This window comes from Equus quagga, chromosome 4, assembly GCF_021613505.1.
Source record: "Equus quagga isolate Etosha38 chromosome 4, UCLA_HA_Equagga_1.0, whole genome shotgun sequence".
Lineage (NCBI taxonomy): Eukaryota > Metazoa > Chordata > Mammalia > Perissodactyla > Equidae > Equus > Equus quagga.
In genome coordinates this window covers 27,814,801-27,837,660 of record NC_060270.1, presented here as the reverse complement: position 1 = coordinate 27,837,660, position 22,860 = coordinate 27,814,801, and the positions used below count along the sequence as shown (strand labels likewise).

Here is a 22,860-nt window from a genome sequence, read left to right as displayed (position 1 = left end):
ATGCTTGGAAGCATGAGGCTCCTTTGGGACTCATCCAGTGGAGTTTAGGGTGCATGAAGGGAAGCACTGTAAAAGTAATTAGGACATGAGCCTGCAAAAGTAATTAGGAGACAGCTCCCTCAATTTAGAGAGTTGTGCAACCATCACCACAATTCACCTTTAGAACATTCGCATCACTCAAACATTTCCCTCTTGACCATTTGCACACCTACTCACACCTACCTCTAGTCCTAAGTAGCCACTGATTTCTGTTTCTTTCGATTTGCCTTTTCTGGACTATTCATATAAATGGAGTCATACAACGCATAGGCTTGTGTACCAGGCTTCTTTCACTTAGCATAATGTTTTTGAGATTCATCTATGTTGTAGAATGTATCGGTAGTTCGTTCCTTTTTACTCCTGGATAGTATTCTATTGTATGGATATATCCTACATTAAAAAAATTCATTCACAGGGCCGCCCTGGTGGCACAGCGGTTAAGTAGTGCTCACCTTCTGCTTCGGCGGCCCAGGATTCGCCTGTTCGGATCCCGGGTGCGGACATGGCACCACTTGGCAGGCCATGCTGTGATAGGCATCGCACGTATAAAGTAGAGGAAGATAGGGCACAGATGTTAGCTCAGGGCCAGTCTTCCTCAGCAAAAAGAGGAGGATTGGCAGCAGATGTTAGCTCAGGGCTAATCTTCCTCAAAAAAAAAAAAAAAGAAAAAGAAATTAATTCACTAGTTGATGGATATTTGGATAAAAATGTTTGGATTTTTGGCCGTTATGAATAATGCTGCTATCAACATTCACACACATATCTCTGTAGACATGTGTTTGTACCTGGTTACTTTTAATGGAATCTAGAAACCAACACTGGGCATTAGGTATGCTCATTGCTAATAGGGCATTTGCTGCTCCTTGTCTCTCTCAGTGGAGAGAGCTAAAAGATGTATAAATAATCAGACAGACATATATATATGCACACACTATATTTATTTATGTCTATATATCCCCTATCTACATTCCTATAAATATCACACATTCATAAGGTTATACTGACCTCCTATTCCAATTCAACATGACAGCATTCTTCCTTGGTTCTCTCACTCCATTTCGTTTCTTCCTTCTCCTGCAATTAGGACCTTGATTCGCAACTACATCGATGTATTTACTCTCATTTGGCTAATCCTATAATATACACACAATCGCTTCAGAATTGCTACGTTCATACCATTACAAACAGCCAATCTAAGTTTTTGTGTCAGCTTAGATCTTCCAAGAAGCAGATGCCAAAATAGGATTAGATGTGCAAGAGATTGATCTGGGAAATGCCCGTAATGGCTAACGGGGAATGAGACAGGAAACGGCAGGGAACGCATTTAGACTGCGATGCAGGTCAGTGAAAAGGCATTGGAAGGAAGGGGATGAGGTGGGCAGAGCTTATGACTGCAGTCCAGGCAGGGCATCCCGTTTAGAATGATGGGGAACCCCAAGCGAAGGGCTCCTGCTGGAGGAGACCTGCCTCAGGCAGGAATGGCCCAGCGTGCCTGCCGTGCTCAGCCATCAGCTGACAGGAGCCCAGGCTAGCGTGCCCGTGGCTGTGGTCATGGCATTCAGGCTGCAGTGGATCTGAAGGTGCAGCAGCCAGAGACCATCTGTCAACTGCTCCCACAGCAAGTTGTCCTGAACGGAGTTCTACTGTGGCCACCACTGTCGAGCTTAAGACTTTTTTAAAGTATTTTTTATCTATTGACTGAACATATACCAAGTACTATGTTTAAAAGTTACTTGGATTAATTATCTTTTTCTTTATCATTATACTATTTATTTGAAATACAGTTTGATTCATGTATCAGTTTGTATTTTGTTCCCCCTCGTTCCTGTTGATTTAATTTGTTTGGAATATGTAAAACATTAACAAGGCTGTAAAGTCAAAATTGTATAAAAAGGTGTACTCAAAACAGTGTTACTCTCCCACCACCTATCTTTTCCACTCCATTCTCTCCTTTCTCCCTTCTTACACAAATGTTTGCATACTATGTGTGCCCTTTTGCACTTTAAAAAAAAAAAACTTAACAATGTTTCATGGAAATCGCACCCTATGAGTTCACAGAGATCTTCCTCACTTTTTTTAACAGCGTCATAATACCCCGGTGTGCAGCTGGACCATAGTTTACTCCGCCAGTCCCCTATATGTGAGCAGTTAGGTTGTTTTTCAATATTTTGCAATTACAAGTAATGCCACAATGAATAACCTTGTGCATATGTCTTTTTGTATTATTGGGGGTTTATCTTTAGGGTAAATTCCTAGGATTGAGATTACTCTTGTGTCAAAGGGTCTATAAAATATGTTGTCATTTTTAAAGATATTCTCAAATTTCCCACCATAAGGGTTGTGTATTTTACATTCCCACCAGCAATGTATGACAGTACCTGTTTCCACACAATTTCACCAACAGAGTGTGCTTCAAGCAAGACCCAGAAGTTGTTCACAGAGCCCCTGTACTCTCACGCTATTGGCCAGAACTTAGTCACATGGCCTTCCCTGGCCACTGTGGAGGCTGGGAAATGTAGTCAGTACTCTGAGACAATAGGTACCCTGCTGAAGGTCAGGGGTTCTGCTGCTGTAGAACAAGGGAAGAATGGGCATTTGGGACAATTTGTTGTCTCTGCTTAGTGGATGAGATATTTTTCTTTATTTTGAAGGCAGTAGGAGCCAAGGGAAGGAATTTTTTTTCATACTGGGTTTAATATCTGTAAAAGCAATATCTGCTCAATGCAAAAATTTCAATAATATAAACACACACAAATAGTAATTTGCTTTGCCACAGTCTGAACATATTTCCAGATCAGAGAAGAGTTTATTTGTCCTTTTAATTTTTGTTTCTTTTAAATTATGGAAGTAATACATATTCATAGTAGATTCAAACAGTACGGAAGTGGATGATATAAAAAAGTGAAGTCTTTGTACTTCAGTCTTTTGCCCCAAAGTAACTAAAATGCATGTGTGCACATTGCTTGTGACTTTTGCTATTATAAACAAAGCCACATTCATAATCTTGCACATATCTTTGCATGCTTTCACTAGTAATTCTTAGGAAAAATTTCTAGATGTGAAAGTACTAGGTGGAAAAGTGTGCAGATTTTAGATTTTATTCAAATCTGCCTAACTGCTCCCCTAAAAAGCTGTAACAGTGTCTGCTCCCTCTGACAGGGTATGAGAGAACCTGTTTCAGGAGGGATTTGGAGACAATGGGTGTGGCCTGCTTGGAGCTGGGTTTTCTGCATAATGCGGACCTGCCTCAGCAGGTCCTGGCAGGAGCTACAATGCCACACAGCGCTTTGAGCCTTTAAAGTTCCTTGTCCATAAGTTTAGCACCTGTGCCATTGTGCTGGCTTGTCCGGTGACACAGAGGCCGCACCCTGATTCCAGAGCACAGTGCAGAGGCTGCTCGGTGCTGCAGAGGAGCCTTCAAGAGGGTGTAGGGACCTTGGGTTCTAGTCCCAGATCAGCCATTAACCCAGGGACTGGGCAAATACTTCCCCTCCCTGAGCCCCAGTCTGCTCTTTATAATAAGAGGGTTGGACTGGGCGATCGTAGGTCCTTCCACTCCTGGTAATTCCATGATTCAGTGACTGGAATTTCAAAGAAAATACCAGACAAGATCACTGCCAGGTTGTGTAGGTTAGTGTCTACCTCTTAACTATTTTGGTGTCATGGTCTGTCTTTTCTGGTCAAAAGCTAGAGGGGGCAGAAGTCACTAGGGCTCTGAAGAATGTGTTTCTACTCATATTAGTTATGCAAATCCCAAAGGTCAGAGCCACCAGAGACTAAGGACAAAGTGCCGTAGGAGCTGGAAACGGGAGATTCTTCCAGCCGATTCTGAGACGTCAAGCCGCGTGATGGATTCCAGCTGCCTCTGCACCCACACACTCTGCCTGCTCTTATCTCGACTCACTCTCCTCTTGTGCTTCAGATCTCAGTGCCTCGGGCCAAGTCAAGGACGTGGCTCCAGCAGATGTCTCCACTGTCCTAGTCATTAACCTTTCTCTCTCTACAGGGTCATTTTGGCACATGTGCACATGCACACAGATATACACACACACCTGACACAATCCCACATCCTGTGTGCACTACTACCTCGTTTCTCTGCTTCCCTTTGTAGAAAAGCACCCCAAAGGGTTGTTTGTACTAGATACATTCATTTATTTGCTTCCCATTTTTTGTCCAACCCGCCCAGGTGGGGCTTTCGCTCCGTCACTCTGTTTATTTGTTCGTTCATCCAGCAAACATTCATTGAGCACCTCCTCTGAGCCGGCAGTGTTCTCTGCTGGAGACACAGGATATACCATTCAGTGAAAAGTTCTCGCCCTTGTGGAGCTTACACTGAGGGGGAGAAATAGACAAGGAGCAAGGTAAATAAGTAAATTGCTTCTCTGTGGGATGATAAAAGCAATGGAGAAAAATGAAACAGGAAAAGATGGAGGGTGAAAGTTACCGGTAGAGGGGTGTTCAGTTTTAAAGAGGGAAGAACGACCTCACTGAGAAGGTGACATTGAGGGGAGGAGAGGGAGAAAGTCTTGCAGATATGTGAGGGAAACGGGGACAGCCCAGCCAGAGCCCTGAGGAGGGTGTGGGCTGGAGAAAGAGCGGGAGGCTTCTGTGGCTGTAGCCGAGAGAGAGAGAGAGAGCGAGAGCGGGAGCGGGAGCGGGAGCGGGAGCGGGAGCGGGAGGGGAGTCGTGTGAGGTGAGAATGGGGGGCTGAGATCCTGTATCAGGGAAGGAACAGACTGCCTCTCTCCGGGAGCACAGGGAGGGCTTGATGGGCCAAGGTGGCATCTCATCGCCATCTGGAAGGACGAACAGGAGTTCCCTGGGATGGGGGGAGGTGGCATATCCAGGCATTGCCGGTAGCTTGAGGTAGCTGAAGCCCAGTGCCCTCGTGGAGGGAGAGATGAGCTGGGAAAGGAAGGCAGGACTGGACCAGGAGGGGCCCCAAGAGCCTCTGACACGGACGCCAACAGCCCCCATTTTGCCAGACCCATTGGCCACTTCTCAGACCATATCACACTCAACCTGCAGACCTGACCAGACAAATCACTTGCTTGTACCACTTTATTTCTTGACTTCATGGAGCCCTGTTCTTCTGGTTTTTCTCCATCTCCCTTGTTAGTTCCTCCTTTGGCTCATCCTAGAGCTGTTACATGCCCAGTGTTTCTACTGTGTGTGATAGATGCTCACATGTAACATGTACCGAGTGTCCTCACATCCTGCCTTGAGGTGCTAGACACCTAACAATAAATGCCGAGAGACTGTCAGATCTCGCTGGCAGGCTTCGCCCATCGCCTGCCTCAGTACTGTAATAAGTTGGGGTGGAAGGGGGTGAGCGGTTGGACAGAGTTGTTGGTATGCTGTACTATTTTCCTTCTCGTCTCAAGTGAAATGAACTGGGCTTCAAGACAACTAGTTGGAGAGCTTACCTTTTGTATCCTGGAGTCTGAGGCCACAGAATGGAGTGTTAATGTTTACCCAAGGAAGTCTAAAGACCCCAAATGAGGCCAGAAGTGGCTTGTCTGGAAGCAGAGCTGAGAGAGCTGCATAGAGAAAGGCTGTCTTTCACCCAGACAGGACACTGTTGCCTGGACCCGATGTGGGCAATGGAGAGAGTTGACTGGAGTCATCTTAAGGGCACCTGTCCAGTAAGACTCCTAGGAGGGTCCGTGTGTCCCCAGCCAGAGGGGTGCCTCACTGAAGTCCAGACTGAGGAAGAAGATGCCCAGCTGGAGGAGGGAATGGCTGGAAGACGGAATGGCACGGGAGGTCTTCAGTGGAGGGAACCCACAACAGCATCCCAAGAAGGGAGGGCCAGCTCTTATGCATCTGCCGTCCCAGGGCACCAACTGCAGACACTGATGGCACCACCCTCAGAAGACTACAGTCTTGTTTGCCAGTCCCTGGATCTAACCCTGAAAGGGTCAGAGGTTAAGGAGCAGGAGAGGAGGAGGAGCTAGAGAATAATGAGACAGACAGCCTCCACCCCTGCTGGCGTCCCAGCCTGCTTCCCGCACTCCGTCAGGCCTGGGTCAGGGCAGGCTCTGAAGTGGATACAAGTTTGAGAGTTTGGGTATTGAAAGCAGGCTGGGCGGGAGTTACTTGATTAGTAGTCTGAACTGGACTCTTTATACCAAACAAAGAGGTTCTCTATTATCTGAGAATAAGTGGGAAAGCTACAAGGTTTTGCCGGAAATTTCATCCAGGGGTGGAAAAAATAGCTTAGAGAGGAAGTTAAAGGGATAGTGAAAGAAGTGGGTTTATCAATAAACCAGTTACACAGGCACCAGCACAGGAGGATCAAAAGCTTGTCCCTGAGCAGCAAGATAGACCTGGACAAAGACAGAAACCCTGGAGCCAGGGGGGCAGTGTGGCGTTGGCCTAAGGACAGGTGGATCTGAAGGGGACAGGCTGCCATAGTCTGTAGCCTACGGGCTGAGGGAAAGGTTTCCTTTGAAAAGCTGGAGGCAAACTGGCCGTCTCTGTCCCTGCGGATGAGGACTCGTGGGGAGGTCTGTCCGGCGAAGGTAGGCAGATGGGGTTTGTCTCCTGGGGGCCTGAGTGCTGAGCCTGGAGCTGTGGGCAGTAAGACCAACTCCCAGTTTCCTCGGAGAGAACACTCTTGGCTGCCAAGCTGCCAAACAAAGTTCATGTAGGTACCCTGACCTGGAATGAGGGGCTTCCTCTGGGGACCCCAGCGGCAGGGGCTCAGTGCTGCCTAGAGGCACAAGGAGAGGTCTGGTGTGGGCGTCTGAGAGTTGCTGAGAGATAGCAGCAGGGTTAACAAAGTCCAGAAAGAGGGGAGGACGCTCAGGTCCCTCTCATGCATCTCAGCTGGAATGTGTTCTGTTGGAAGGAGACATCAGCACCCCTTTGGCAACTCAGCCCACTTGGGCTCTGCTCCCAGGGGCGTTTGAGGAGCCAGAATGCGAAGACTGCGTTAAAACAAGATACGTGTTTTCCTGGTGCCTGTGTGCTGTCTGGAAAGGAGACGTGTCTGTGGGCACCAGCCCCTCTGGACTGGAGATGGGATCACAGGGAGTTCCTTTCTGGTGGGCCCTCTGTGGGAACGGTGGCAGAAGCCCCAGGCCTGTCTGCTCCCCTGTAGATGGAACACCTGCCCTGTCGTTTGGGGAGGTTGGCACACCGAGGGGTGTTCAGAGCCGAGCCTTGGCCTAACCAAGCCTCACAGCTGGCTGCTCTGTGCAAAGGTGACTCTGGGTGTGGCTGCCACCCCCAGTGCCAGGCTGGGCAGAGCCTGGGGGGCCATGCCATTTTGCTTCTGCCAGGGCCACCGGGGAGGCTCCCTGGAGACAATGAGAGTTCAGAGGTGGAAGAGATCTGAGAGGGGGATCAGCCTGACCTCCTGTCTGATGCTAGGTTGTCTCTGCACCACGTTCCCCACCCTGCCCCAACCCCCACCTCCACCCTCATTGTTGCAACACCTCCCAGCAGTCCGTGCCATCTTCTGCCTGGGAAAGTCACTCTTCATTGTGAGCTGAGTTTAACTTCTTGGCCCTGGTTCTGTTTTCTGGGCTGCACACAATAAGTTGGCTCCCTCACCATCGTGTTCTCCCTGAGTCTCACCTCCAGAGTGATTATAGGCATACTTCATTTTATTGCACTTCACCGATACTGTATTTTTTACAAGTTGAAGGTTTGTGGCAAGCCTGCATTGAACCAGTCTATCGGTGCCATTTTTCCAACAGCATTTGCTCACTTTGTGTCTCTGTGTCACATTTTGGTAATTGTCACGATGTTTCAAACATTATTATTGTTATTATTATAATGAAATTTGTCATGGAGGTCTGTGATAAGTGATCTTTGATTACTAGTGTAATTTTTTGAGGGGGTGCCACAAATTGCGCCCACGTAAGATGGTGAACTTAGTCGGTAAATGTTGGGTGTGTGCTGACTGCCCCACTGACAGCTATTCCCCGTCTCTCTTCCTCTCCTTGGGCTCCCTTATTCCCTGAGACACAACAATATTGAAATTAGGCCAATTAATAACCCTACAATGGCCTCTAAGTGTTCAAGCGAAAAGAAGAGCTGCACATCTCTCATTTTAAATCAAAAGCTGGAAGTGACTAAGCTTAGTGAGGAAGGCATGTCAAAAGCCAAGACAGGCCAAAAGCTAGGCCTCTTGTGCCAAACAGTTGGCCAAGTTGTGAAGGCAAGGGAAAAGTTCTTGAAGGAAAGTAAAAGTGATCCTCCAGTGAACATACTATAAGAAAGCGAAGCAGCCTTATTGCTGATGTGGAGAAAGATTTAGTGGTGTGGATTGAAGATCAAACCAGCCACAACATTCCCTTAAGCCAAAGCCTGACCCAGAGCAAGGCCCTAGCTCTCTTCAATTCTATGAAAGCTGAGAGAGGTGAGGAACCTGCAGAAGAAAAGTCTGAAGCCAGAAGTTGGTTCATGAGGCGTAAGGAAAGAAGCCGTCTCCACAACCAAAAAGTGCAAGGGGAAGCAGCAGGTGCTGATGTAGGAGCTGCAGCAAGTTGTCCAGAAGATCTAACCAAGATAACTAGTGAAGGGGCTACACTCAACAACGGATTTTCAATGTAGATGAAACAGCCTTATATCGGAAGGAGATGCCACTAGGACTTTCATAGCTAGAGTGGAGAAGTCAATGCCTGGTTTCAAAGCTTCAGAGGACAGGCCTGACTGTTGTTAGGGGCTAGTGCAGCTCGTGACTTTAAGTTGAAGCCAATGCTCCTTTTTCATTCTGAAAATCCTAGGGCCCTTAAGAATTATGCGAAATCTACTCTGCCTGTGCTCTATAAATGGAGCAACAAAGGCTGGATGATAGCACATCTGTTTACTACATGGCTTACTGAATATATTAAGCCCACTATTGAGACCTTCTGCTCAGAAAAAAAGATTCCTTTCAAAGTATTACTGGGCATTGACAATGCGCCTTGGTCACATAAGAGCTCTGATGGAGGTGTGCAACGAGATTAATGTTGTTTTCATGCTTGCTAACACAACACCCATTCTGCAACCCATGGATCAAGGAGTAATTTCAACTTTCAAGTCTTATTATTTAAGAAAAACATTTAATAAGGCTATAGCTGCCATAAGTACTGATTCCTCTGGTGGATCTGGGCAAAGTAAATTGAAAATTCTCTGGAGAGAATTCACCATTCTAGATTCCATTAAGAACGTTCGTGATTCATGGGAAGAGATCAAAATATCAGTATTAATAGGAATTTGGAAGAAGTTGATTCCAACCCTCACGGATGACTTTGAGGGGTCGAAAACTTCAGTGGAGGAAGTAACTGCAGATGTGGTGGAAACAGCAAGAGGATGAGAATTAAAAGTGGAGCCTGAAGATGTGAGTGAATTGCTGCAATCTCTTGATAAGACTTTAACAGAGGAGGAGTTGATTCTTATGGAGGAAGAAAGAAAGTGTTTTCTTGAGATGGAATCTACTCCAGGTGAAGATGCTGTGAAGATTGTGGCAATGACAACAAAGGACTTGGGATATGACATAAACTTAGCTGATGAAGCAGCTTCAGGGGTTGAGAGGACTGACTCCAATTTTGAAAGAAGTTCTACTGTGGGTAAGACGCCATCAGACAGCATCGCATGCTGCAGAGAAACCGATCGTGAAAGGAAAAGTCAATTGATGCGAGGGACTTCACTGTTGTCTTATTTCAGGAAATTGCTACAGCCACCCCAAGCTTCACAACCACCACCCTGATCAGTTAGCAGCCGTCAACATCAAGGCAAGACCCTCCACCAGCAAATAGATTATGAATCGCTGAAGGCTCAAAGGATGGTTAGCAATTTTTAGCAATGATTTTTTAACTAAGGCATATGCATTGTTTTTTAGACATGATGCTATTGCACACTTAATAGACTACAGTATAGTGTAAGCATAACTTTTATACGCACTGGGAAACCACAAGATTTGTGTGACTCACTTTATTGCGGTGGTCTGGAACCAAACCCACATCTCCAAGGTACGCCTGTATCTCCAGCACCTTTGGCCCTATTTCACGTGGTCACTTCACCATTCTTTCCTATGTCCCTCTGTGGTTGTATGATGCAGGTCCTCCAGTCACGGGGTTAGGGTCCTCCTGGTTCAAACCACTTACGAGGCTCAGCCCAACCCATGGAGAACTTTCCACTGCTAACGTATGCTGACCGTCCTATGCTTCCTACTCTGGCCCTTGTCGGGCATGTTTGCTTTAGTACCAGTCATATGTGCCCTGAGCAAGCCCTTGACTGAGAGTGGGCATTTCTCCCTCACTTCATCCTCTGGCAGCTGCTCCTGTCCTCTTGTAAGATACACCACTGTTGCATGCACCACTAAGAAAAGGCACTGCCAATTAAATTATGACTGACAGTGTTTACTTTTCACATCGATTGTAGCTCATCCGTATGGTGGAAAAAAATACGTGTCATAGAATTGACGAAATATGGTAATACAACCTGCCTCACGACGAGAGGACTAATGAGATAACTCATGTCAAGTGCTCAGCACAGTGTGAAGCACAGTAAACACTGCATAAATGACAGCTACTTTTATTCACATTCTCCGGCAGCTCACCACTGCCCCGAGCAGCTTCCTGCCCACTCCAGCCTCGGGTCCCACCACTTCCTTATGCCTCTGCTCTGCCTGCAATGGCAGCACCCTCTTCCCTCTTCCTGAAGTGCCCTGTCCCCAGGGCCCCCTCTGGTTAATGCCCTCAGCAGTCACCAACTTCGGAAGGCCTTCCCTGCCTGCCTCGCCTTCGGTGCAGCCTCCCACCTCCTACAAGCTTCCATGCTGCAAATACTCCCCGTGTTGTTTGCTGACTCATCTGTCTGCTCCCCTAAAATGTGACTGTTCGAGAACAGGGCCTGAGTTGTTATTTTTTTGTCTCCAGTTCTCAGCACAGTGCCCGAACATGAGAGAGGCCTGAGAAATGTTTGCTGAGTGAGTGACACTTTGTTATGGTTAATAATACTTGAATTTGCATAGCACGCTATGGTTTAACAGCTTTTTAAATAAAGGTTTCCTCATTAACCTGAGCAGGTCAGGATAGGGGGTGATGTCCTTGTTTCCACCTGGAGCTGGAAAAACTGGGCACTCGTTAGGGGTGCACCTACGTGCCCAGAGCCTGGTCAGGGACTCAGCAGGACGTAGAGCTTGGCCCTGGCCTCTTACCAACCTGGGGGGGATGGGCCCTTGGCTTGGGCCAGAGGTGGCAAACTGGCAGCCTGCTGGTCACATGTGGCCTGTGGATGTGCTTTGGTTCACACAGTGTTTTTTTAAAATGTGAATAAGTTGCCAACACTTAAAAAAATTAGGAGATTTCACGCAGAAAATTCCCAATTACAAGCTTAAAAATATAAGCATCTGGCAACCCTGGGCTTACATACACATGAGGACAACAGCCAGCAGGGGTTGAGAGGCGAGGCGTTTGCTCCCCTGCCAAGTCCCTACCCTTCTCATCGTCTGATACCCACACGCCTGGCCCTGGTATGTGTTGAGTTTGCAACCTCTGCTTAGAGAAAGAGTGCTGCCGGGGGGTCTGGGGGCTCCTGGTTGTGTCTATGGCACTTCTTCTGGTGCTTGATTTGTCATCAGTGCTTCAGGGTTGGGTAGAACCACCTGCAGGTGGAGCAGCCCAGGTGGGCCTCCCGAGACCACCCCCTGCGGCTGTGAGTGAGCCCCAGCCTTTGGCAGGGACTAGGGGCCAGCTCCCCGCATTGGTCACGGTCTTCATCCTGGAGGCAGGGTGGGAAGGAGCGGGGTGAAACAGCTCTTCTCTCCTCCCCAGGACAAAGGGGATGTTGGGGTCAAGGAACTGGACAGCCTGAAGAGTGATCGACTGAGAACCATCCAACTCAATGTCTGCAAGAGCCAGGAGGTGGAGGCAGCAGTGGAGACCGTCCGCTCCAGCCTGGGGGACCCTGAGAAAGGTAGGGGTACCTGGGGCAGCAGGGCAGTGCACAGGCCACTCTGAGGATGCCCTTCCTAAACCACCCCCCTCCATTTGCTGGTATCCTGCCAGAGACCGCTTTCCTTATTGTTCAAGCTCTTCCTCCTGCCCAATAGGAGGAAGCAGGTTAAATTAAACACACCCGTGCAATAAGGCAATATGAAATAAAGCCAGACGTGATTTCAGAAGCTACAGGAACCATGAATGGATGTGCACTGGTGCAGGTCACCTTGGCCAATGCTTATTGAATGCCCATTCTCGGCCAGGTACTGGGCCGATTGTTGGAGACACAAAGATGGCCAAGACACAGACCATGTCCCCAAGGACCTCACAGTTCTTTGGGGGGCTGACCCAGGTGATTTCCACATCCCCTCTCAGGGAGCAGCACAGGCCAGAGGGATGCCTTGGGGTGGGGTGGGGAACAGGTCAGTTATGGCAGATTGTGGCAGAGACAACGAGTCAGGGGTCAAGTCTAGCGGAGGAGGTAGCAGCAAATGAGGTTGGGAGGGAGGTCGTCTGGGGCCCGGGGTGCTGGGTGAGGGAGCGTGGCTGCTCTTTTGAGAGCAGTGGGAGCCAGTGAAGAGGGGAATGACCTGGTCAGACCTGGGAAAGCTCACTCTGGGGACTGTGCCAAAAGTGTGAAGGGTGGATTTAAAGGGGGAGCATGAGTGGGAGAGGCCTGAACAAGGGCAGAGGATGCTGGGAGAGAGCGGGGATCAGACTTGGGGAGTATTGAGAAGACAAAGCTGGCTGGACGTGCTGACTGATGCACGTAGGGTTGTGGGAGAGGCAGGGGGTCTGTCTCCTGGACACCTGGCGCCCCTTGCTAGAGGAGCAGGTTGAGGGACCAGAAGACGCTGAAGTGCCCATGGGATGCCCTGGGGGAGTGTCCGGGCTGGAGATGGGGTGTCCAGGGTTGGAGGTGAGACTAGGAGTGGATGAGATGCAAGGAGGGCACTCCTGGGGAACATGAGCAATTAGGGCCCGGAGAAGGGGAAGAGACAGCTGTGAGAGAGGTTGGGTCCAGCACCCCTGAGCTAAAGGAACAGACAATTTGGGGGACAGTAGCCAACAGGGTCACATTCTGCAGAAAGTTCCCATAACATAAAGACTCAAGCGTTCTCCTGGTTCAGCACATGGAGGATCTCGGTGGGGGGGCTCTGTTCTAGAGCAGAGGGGAGGGGATGCCAGCGTGGTGGTGCTGCCTGGGGAAGCCAGTCTGGTCTACTCGCTTCATCTCTGACATGTAGCTGTGAGCTTCGTGACAGCCCAGGCAGAAAGGGCATGCCTCCTTCACCTCTCTGCTTTCCCACAGCACAGGGTGGGGGCAGTTCTCCTGAGTGGTGACTTCAGTGGCTGGTAGGGAGCAGGGAAGGGGTGGGGTGACCAGGGCCTGTGCTGGGCACCCTGCCGAGCATTATCAGTCAGGTGGAGATGCCTCAGAAGCTCTTGTGCTGTGTGGCTGTCACAGAAGCCGTTGCTTGGACTACCAGCCTGTCACTGATCGTCACCTTGTCAGCCCAGTGCTGCTCCCCTCCCCACCCCACAGCAGGCCATTCCCAGGCCCTCTGCTCTCTGAGGAGAGGCCTGTGAGTTCCCAAGCTCACTGAATATCTGCCTACGAATTAACAGGCAGAGCCAGGGCTCCTGTCCCATTAGGAGAAGGCAGGCTGGGTCCCACTGGGATGGCTACCAGCTCGGAAGGTACAGCCTGCATCACCCCCTTCCTGGTGGTAAATCCTCCTCTACTCGCCTTCCCTGGTGGCCAGGGTGTCATCTTCATAAACTACTAGGCAGGAAAACAGCTGCAGTCAGCGCCACAAAGCCACTTCATTCCAGCCTGTGGGGGGGGGGGGGGGGTTGCTGATTAGCATGCCCGTGGGAAGGACTCATCACGTAGACCTGAGCACAGAGTGGGGCTGCACCAGGGCTGAGGGCTGCTCAGGCCCTGGTTCTTGTCCCCTGCCACTGGGGCAGAACCACCTCCGTTCCCCGTACTGGACTGGCCAGTTAGCCTAATAGGCAAGGGAGCCCACGGGGGAGGCACTCAGCCCCCCGCCCCTGGACCGGGCGCCAGCTCCAGCACCAGCCCTGATGCATAAACCCTTCCCTGCTGCCCTTCTCCGCGGGACGCATTCCAATGGGGGCTCATAAACCACTCACCACGATCTTACTTACTAATATTGCATTTTTGGGAAAAAGATTTGAAAATTTTTAGGTCTGAAAAAGAAAATAAATCCGTCAGATATGTGGTTGTGCAGGTCTCTCTGTCTCCCCCTCTCCTCCTCCTGCCCTCCCTCCACCCCCACCTCACCCGGGGGGGCCCCCCAGACAGTGTCTTTTTCCCAGTAAAGCCGCTGGATTTTTCCCTTCTCTGGCAATGCTGTTTTTGAACTCCAGGTGGCGCCCTCCCAGAGCTTTCAGACCAGCTTGCTGTCCCTAAGCAGGCGGCTGCTTCTGACTCACGCTCCACCCAGGCAGGAGCTTTCGAGGAGACAAGTGGAGGGCACGTTTTGATGGCTCGTTTGGTGCCCTTCACCCTGGCTCTGTGGAACAGTTGCTGCCAACAGGGGAGCCAGCCATGGGGGTGAGATGAAGGGACTGTCTGATTAGAGCAGGTGAGCCATCTGCCACCAGCTCTCTGCTCCCCAGCACGACTGTGAGGGACTGGACATCTGGAGCCTGTAACCAGCACTCACCTCTTCCACCCCAGGAAAGGTCAAGTGAGAGGGCCAACCGGCAGGCTGTGAGCGTGGTCTGATCTGGAAGCCACTTAACCTCGCAGGCAGTAAGCATTTATTGAGTACCTGCTGTATGACTGGTAGTGTGCTGAGCATCAGACAGGTCTGACCTGGCAGGAGGAGTTTGCAGTTGGACACCAGGGGGAAGTCAGTGGCTTCACGGCAGGACCTGTGAGCAACGGTCACAGCACTGGGGATGTTATGCACGGACAGGGAGGCCCTATTATCTGGGACGCCCTCAGTCTGGGAGTGAGAAGATGGGATTTACTCTGAGCTTCACCTCTTACTGGAAGGGTGACCTTAGGCTTGTGCCTCACCTGTGTGGGCCTCGCCTTGCCCGTCTGTGAAGTGGGAGAAGTGCTCAGAGAGCCCTCCAGTGCTCACACCTAGGTCCACCCGCTGCAGGAGCGTGCGTGGAATTTCAACAGAAAGCTGCTCTCACGCTGAGGGGTGAGGGAGCTGAGCAGAGGCAGGAGGGCCACTGTCAGAGGGGTAGCAGGCTGTTCAGGCCTTAGGAGGACCGAACACATGAGGGGGAGTGGGTGAGAAGCGTGGAAAAGGAGGCCTCACATCCCCACTAGGAGAGGGAACCATCAGAGCAGGAAGAGACAGACAGGGGAGGAGAGCGTGGCTGAGGGGCTTCGTGAGGTGGGGGAGAGAAACAGAGACAGGGAGACCCAGAGAGGCTTCTAATACAGGGAGGCGGTAACAAGGACCCAAACTAATGCTGTGGAAACAGGAAAGAAGACACCGATCCTAGTGACCCAGCAGAGAAAGCCAACGGCAGGACAGGGTTAAACATATCCCCTCATACAGCCTGAGTCCTAATTCTGTCCTGTCCGCCTGTTAGCTGGGTGACATTGAGCAAGGTGCTTAGCCTCTCTGAGCCTCAGTTGCCTCATCCAGATATGGGACAGTTCTGTGTCTGCTGCGTAGGTTGGCTGTGAGGATGAGGTGAGTTAATGGATGCAAAGTGCTGAGTTCAGGGCCTGGCAGCTGTCCTCTGACCCTTCTCAGTGAGATTAACAGTACTTGGTGACTCATTATTTGGGGAGAAGTGAAGGAGCCGGAGGAGTCAAAGGTGAAAGTGAAACTACTAACAAAAAGGAGGAGCCAGCTGGGGTAGCTGGGAACTTGATGTATTGGTGTGGGCAGGGTGGGTTGGGGACCTGTGGGACATTCAGGTGACAGTGACCATCAGGAGGAGGAGACTAGGGTTAGGAGAGAACGCCGACTCCCGAGGGACCCCTGGGAGCCATGGACGCGGAGGTGATGCTGGGCCGTTACAGACAGCTGTGGTCCAGGCCAGTGGGAAAGTAGTGAGTGTATTCACTGTTGGCCGAGGACTCCAGAGAGCTCCTGCGTCCACAGAGCATTACTGCGTATCAAGTCAGCCGTGCTCTGATCCGGGAGCAGTGTGCTTTTATGGGTCAAGTTCAATGAAACCTTTTTGGATATCAGTGTCAGATGTAATTAATTTTTAGATGGAAAAAAGACTGTGTATTTTGGGTCATGTGATACTGCCCTGTATGAATCAAACACAAAGTGGCTGCAAAATTCCAAGAACGTAAAGAAGACCAAGCTGCCCAAGCACGGAGTGTAATTTGAGGGAAGGTGGCCTAGCACAGGACATGGGGGGACCCCTGCATCTAGGGCAGCAGGTGGAAGAAAGGTGCCAGGGAGGATGGAGGAGATGCTTGGGTATTATTAATGGCCAGGGAGGAGTCAGTGGCAAAGAACCAAGAGTAGTGCTCACACCGTGGAGAGGTTGAGGAGAGGGAAGACAGGGTAGTGTCCTTAGCATGTGGCACCTGGACACCCTGGAACAGGGTTGGGACCCAGAATAGCAGGGAAATGGGAAACTGGAGGGCGTGACTTTTGTTCTCAGGAGCCTGGCCAACGAGGAAGGAGAGCAGACAGTGGCATGACGAGATGGTGGGGTAGTAGGGTTAAGAGAAGTTTCTCCAGGACATGGAGACATGGTGTTTGTATTCACCTGACAAACATTTATTAAGCACCTAAAATGTACAACATTGAAGGGAAGGAGTTGGAGGCAAGGGAAGAGTTGAGGTTTCATGAAAGAGAGGATTGAGGGCCTATGGTGGTTTGGAAGGTGGAGGGTGAGGTGTGAGCCTTCGCAAGTGGTGAGAGGCCTCCTGTGCTCTGGGAAGAGGGGAGGGGGGATGTTTGCAGGGATGGGGGCAGGCGCAGCTGTGGGGGTGGAGCGGCTGCGTCAGGAGGTCAGTGAGGGCGGAGGGCTGGCCCAGCCTCAGCCGCTGCGCTGCCTGGGGGAGTGGGAGTGAGAAGTTCAGGAGCACTTTGTTAACCAGCAATTTCCTTTCCCTAATAAATGGCCTTAATTCTCCGTAATTGAAGGAGATGGCACCAGAGGTCAGTTGACGAAGCTTTAATTTGGGTAACAGGGAAGGAAAGCAGCTAGAGACCAATTACTGTGTCATTTACACAAACTCATTTCCATGATTAACTTGGAAGCAAAGCGGGGCCTGAGCTGCGCAGGCGCAGGCGGGGCGCCCAGGAGGGCCGCTCTACCCTGAGGCTGTGCCTTGGGAAGGAGGAGCCGCTTCCCTGAGGGTTTCCGCAACAAAGAGGCAGGGCCGGCTCTGTCCTGACGCTCCAGCCCATCCAGTGCTTCCAACATTCCTCCTTGCCGCTTCCCCCGGCTCAGCTCAGCCTCTGACTCACCGGGCGCACTGCAGCCAGTCCTGGCCGCTCATGGCGTCCCTTTCCCCAGCTGTAAGATTAGCTCTCAGACCAAGTGAACTCCAAGCAGCCTTCCAGTGCCAATGTTCTGTGTCTACAGAAGGCAGTGTCCCTTAGCTGGTCTTGCAGGAAACGGTCAACCCAAGGATACTTGAGGAGTGGACATTTGCTCCGACCCTGTACTCAGCCCCATAGGCCCATGCAAGGCTGAGGGATGTTCTCTACCTGCAAAGACCGGGTTTATACATGTGGGATATTGACACACAGGTTACTGGGTCTGGGGGCTTACCATAGGATAACCAGCAAACAGTGCGTGGTCCAGACAGGGAGGTTAGAGGACAGAGTAATTGTTAGGTGGGTCTCAGGGTGGAGCGGGATGAGGGTGTGACCTGAGATCAAGGCTTGGCTGAGCCCCTAACTTGGATGCTGGGTCCGCTCTCTGGTCCTCCAGGGAGGGCTTGGCCTGGCTTCCAGCAAGAGAGAGAATGCAGGCAAAGGCTCAGAGGCGGGGATGCAATAAGAGGTGCCCGGGTGCTGAGTGCTGGGATGCGACTGCATGGAATAGAGTGGAAGTGAGTGAGGGGGCACCTGGCAGGGCTGGGTGGTGATGGGCCCAGAGAATCGATTAAAGCAGAAGATAAGGATTGGACTTTCTAGACTTAAGGGAGGCTCACAGCCAGCACTTGAGGCCTCTCTGTCTCCTGTTGTTCTTGGTGACTCTAGAAAGTGTCCCAAGAGCCTTGGGCAAGATGCCGGCAAGTCCTGGGAACAAGGCATGAGAGTGGGGAGGGGAAGGGGCTGCAGGCTGATGGGTGCTGGCTGAGGTGGGGCCCACATGGTGACTGTGGTTCTGTCCTGCTATCAGGCATGTGGGGCCTGGTTAACAACGCGGGCATCTCAACGTTCGGGGAGGTGGAGTTCACCAGCATGGAGACCTACAAGGAGGTGGCGGAGGTGAACCTCTGGGGCACGGTGCGGATGACGAAGTCCTTCCTCCCCCTCATCCGAAGGGCCAAAGGTGAGTCGGAAAGAGACCTCCCTCCAGCCCCCCGCACCTGCCCCACCTTTTCATCTTTGCTCAGAATGGAAAGAGGTCTCAGCAGATCCAGCATCCACAGCCCACTGAGGCTGAGCACATGGCTCCCAGGGGCCACATGGGGCCCGTGGATGGTGGCCAGTAGAGGTGCTGTGGCCAGGTGGGTGGAAAGGGACATGTGGCTTTCAGATAGTAGAGCAGGTAAGGGCCACAGTCTCTGCCCCAAAGGCTAAAAGCTTACAGCAGCAATCCCACGCTGGGAACCTAATCTGGAGAAATAACCACCCTGTGCACAGAGCTGTGTGGACACCTCAGGCATCAATAGGGGTGTAAATTTTGGTATATCCATTCTGTGGGTTACTATGCCATAGTTAAAAAGTGAGACAATTGTGCTCTAAGTAAAAATAATAATGATAATAACCAAGAGTAGAAATTTGGAAAACACAAAACACCCAAACCGTGTGAGGTAGCCAAATGCAAGCAAACTACCTAAGAAGTCACTGACTCAGATTTTCACCCTAGAACAGCAAGCAATTCTGGCAAAAAGGGGAAGATCCATATGATCTATCCCACAGTCCCAGAAGTACAGGATGAACCTAGAGAGCAGCTGTAGGATTTTAGAAGAAAACCCCAACCCTTCAGCGACTTCTAACTTAGAGGTTTCTGAAAGGTGCTTCCCCATAGTGCCCAGCATGGGGCTGCCCGTTTACTTCCAGGGGCACACCCGGGGCGAGCGGGTCCCCGGTCTGCCTGGGCTTCCTTGGCTGGGCTGGGTGAGCTCCACCTCCATCCCGCTGCCCCCAGGGCTGGGAGAAGCTGTGGTCAGCTCCCAGCAGCCCTAGGCTGGGCCTGTGGGAGAGCCTCTCCAGGTCACCACTCTCTCCCCATGCCCGAGACTCTGCCCACATGTCCTAGCCTGAAGTCAGGTTCAGACCCTGCCCCTGCCCTGCTTACTTGCCCTACCAGGTGAACACAATTTGGGGTGAAAATGCAATGGGAGAATGTTCGAGGGGAGACACAGTTGTGTGTTGTCCATTATACTGTGCCCTCTTGGCATGCAGGCCTGCTTCCCTCTCATTTCCCCTCCCCTGTCCTGCCCTGCACAGTGGGCTCCCCAGGAAGTATCAGGGATGCAGATGCTGATGTGTGGGCCTGAGCTAGCCTTGACTTCAAATGAGAAGGCTCCCTGACCCTGGATGGTTCAGAAAGCCAGGCCCCAGCCTGGCAGGCAGCAGAATAGGTGTGAGAGGCCAGGGGGCCAGGTTCCAGCCAGGCCTCCAAGAGCCTGCCAGGCCCCAGGCCCTCTGTGCCGCCAGACAGTGCCTCTGAGCCGTGTTTGCTCTCTTCCTCTGTAGGCCGCGTCATCAACATCAGCAGCATGCTGGGCCGCATGGCCAACCCGGCCCGCTCCCCATACTGCATCAGCAAGTTCGGGGTGGAGGCCTTCTCCGACTGCCTGCGCTATGAGATGCACTCACTGGGCGTGAAGGTCAGTGTGGTGGAACCTGGCAACTTCATCGTTGCCACCAGCCTCTACAGTCCTGAGCGCATCCAGGCCATCGCCAATAAGATGTGGGACGACCTGCCTGAGGTGGTGCGCAAGGACTACGGCAGGAAGTACTTTGATGAGAAGATCGCCAAGATGGAGACTTACTGCAGCAGCGGCTCCACAGACACATCCCCAGTCATCAACGCTGTCACCCATGCCCTGACCGCCGCCACCCCCTACACCCGCTACCACCCCATGGACTACTACTGGTGGCTGCGGATGCAGATCATGACCCACTTTCCCGGAGCAATCTCTGACAAGATCTACATACACTGAAGAGTTCTGCAGTGGCCTGTGGCTGTTGGGGAGCCTGGTGAGACAAGAGGAAGGGAGGGAGGAGCTTGTGTGGTCACCTCTTGATTACTCACTTGTGGATTATCCACAGCCCCAGGAGGACCCACTACCAGTTTTAGCGTTAACCAGAGGGGGTAGCCCAGACCAACTTGTGTGCACAGCGAGTAGCTGGGCCTTCTCAATCAGGGTGCGGAGGGGCGGGCAGGCCCCCTAAAGCTCAGGGCAAACCTGGTGCCTCCGTCTTTCTGGAGTTGATTTCACATGAAGATTTTGGGCAAACATCCTTATATTAAAAACAGATTTATTATAAAATAGAATCCGAATCCTTTACATTTTTAAGCCAAAACATCAGTTGGAAAAAAATGTATCTCATTTGATTCCTAAGCCAGCCTCATGAGTAAAAGGACAGATATTTTTTCTTTTGTACATGAAGAATTTGCAGCCCAAAGGGGATATATGAATAACCCTTTTATTGCTTATAAATGGTACAAGTAGTGTATTCCTGCCACTGCCATAGAAACGCTTCAGGTTTTGTGTCCAAGGGCTGTTCTGGATCCAGTTGTCTAGGAATCCTCTGCTGAGCTCTGAATCCCCACCTGAGCCATGCATACCCTGTGCCCACTGCGCACCTCTCTCCATGTCCACAGTACTGGTGTGTGTGGCCCCCAGCCAGCGATTCAGAGCTATGTGGAGGGGGTGAGGCCATTCTGGAGATTTCCATTTGAGATATCTCCAACCTCTCTCTCTCTTTTTTTTTTTGAGGAAGATTAGCCCTGAGCTAACATCTGCTGCCAATCCTCCTCTTTTTTTGCTGAGGAAGACTGGCCCTGAGCTAACACCCGTGCTCATCTTCCTCTACTTTATATGTGGGATGCTTACCACAGCATGGCTTGCCAAGCGGTGCCATGTCCACACCCGGGATTCCAACCGGCGAGCCTTGGGCTGCTTGAAGCAGAACATGCACACTTAACCACTGCGCCACCCCGCCGGCCCCTCCAACCTCTCTTAAGACTTAGGATAAACTTGTGTGGAGGTGCTCTTTGGCTAAGAGGGTGGTTTGTTTCTGGTTTGGGTCTGCTTGGTTTTGCCTGGAGTGGGACCCATGTTAATGGGGCATCCTTGGCAGGCACTGTGGCACCTTCTCCCCCAGGGGTGCGTCTGGATTCTCTGCCTGTCTCGGGTGGTGCTCACACACACAGACAGACACACACACACACACTCCCGTTCTGTAGGGCCCAGGTTGGGCTTCATTGATGGCTCACCTTCCTACTGTGGCCTTATTTTTAATTAAGAAGCCAAGTCACTGATAGGCAGAGTCTGTGTTATCACTTCTTGGGTTTGGGTTTGGGTTTGAACGCTCCCATCCCTACAATTGCCCAGGGCCTAGATGTGTGGACCAAATCCAGGTACCACCCTTCTCCGGGGGCTGCAGGCCTAGGACCAGCTCCCTTGTGCCGGCCCCGCAAATCACGCTGGCACTTCCGCCCCTCCCTGGAAGGGCCAGGCCTGCCACTAGAGGGCGCCCTGCCTCCTCTGCAGCCGGAGCGGCCTCTGCTCCGATCCGGGAGCTTCCACCCCAACCTGCGGTTTCTCAAAGGATTCGCGATCCCCACCTCGGAAACAGTCCGGGCACAAAGAACAAGGCCCCTTTAGAATCAGCACTCCTGCTCTTCTAGTAGCTGACTGGCTTACACGAGGAGCCTGGCGCCAGGAGAAGGCAGAACCTGGGCAGCTAGAACTGGCCACCGGGCTCAAGAGTGCCAAGGAAAAGGGGGTCCTAACGAGCGAATTCCGCCTGCCTCTTGGGCCTTTCTCCCCTCTGCCTTCAGTCTGGGGTGCCCTGTCCGAGCTCCCTTCTGCAGGTGAAACGGAGTTGGCCCCGGGGTGGGCCGGCAGGGCCCAGAGGGGGACATTGGATGACCCTCGTGTTTACATAACACACAAGATCTTTTTGAATCGCAGAGCTTGCCTTTCAGAATTGCTTTTACGTCTCGGGAGATTTTGTTCCCCTGCTTAATTTTATTAGAGGAAAATGGATGGAAGGGGAGATGGTCAAGTGCTCCGGGCCGGATCAGCAGTAAAGTGACCACTGGAGAAGCTGCATCCACATCCGCTGGGGTCTCCGGGAGGAAGATGGGACTGCTAGGCTGCCCTGAGTTTTCATTTTGATCCCTGTGAATGAAAAGCCCTGAGCGCCTCCCCTCCAGATAAGCTCAGTGCACCTCATGTTACCATTCACCTGGGGCAGCACAGAGCCTGCGCAGGCACAGGTGTAGTTGTGATACAGAGAAGGCTGAGGTGGGCAGGATAGAGGTGGCCGTCCCATTTTAGAGATGACATAACTGAGAGCCAAAGAGGGGAAGTGACTCACCTAGAATCACAGGGATCTGGGCAGACTCAGGGCCAGCACAGAAGTCTCCTGAGTGGTGCTGTAACACCACCATCCCCTTGCCCTGTGGCCCCCACAGCCCTGGGAACTCGGCCAGTCTTGGTCACCAGGCACCTGGACCCTCACTGCTTATCTATGAGCAGAGAGCAGCCCCTTCT

The 22,860-nt window shown here is 51.5% G+C and overlaps 1 protein-coding gene across 1 annotated transcript in view; it reads left to right on the top strand.

The window, feature by feature from the left end:
* Window positions 1-20,630, top strand: part of BDH1 (3-hydroxybutyrate dehydrogenase 1) — a 42,124-nt gene extending 21,494 nt beyond the window's left edge. Inside the window, exons 5-7 of the mRNA XM_046659646.1 lie at window positions 11,811-11,952; window positions 18,300-18,452; window positions 19,826-20,630. Coding sequence (XP_046515602.1) covers window positions 11,811-11,952; window positions 18,300-18,452; window positions 19,826-20,295 — 765 coding nt within the window. The 3' untranslated portion in view covers window positions 20,296-20,630. The remainder of the gene's footprint in view (window positions 1-11,810; window positions 11,953-18,299; window positions 18,453-19,825) is intronic.
* The last annotated feature ends 2,230 nt before the right edge of the window (window positions 20,631-22,860 follow it).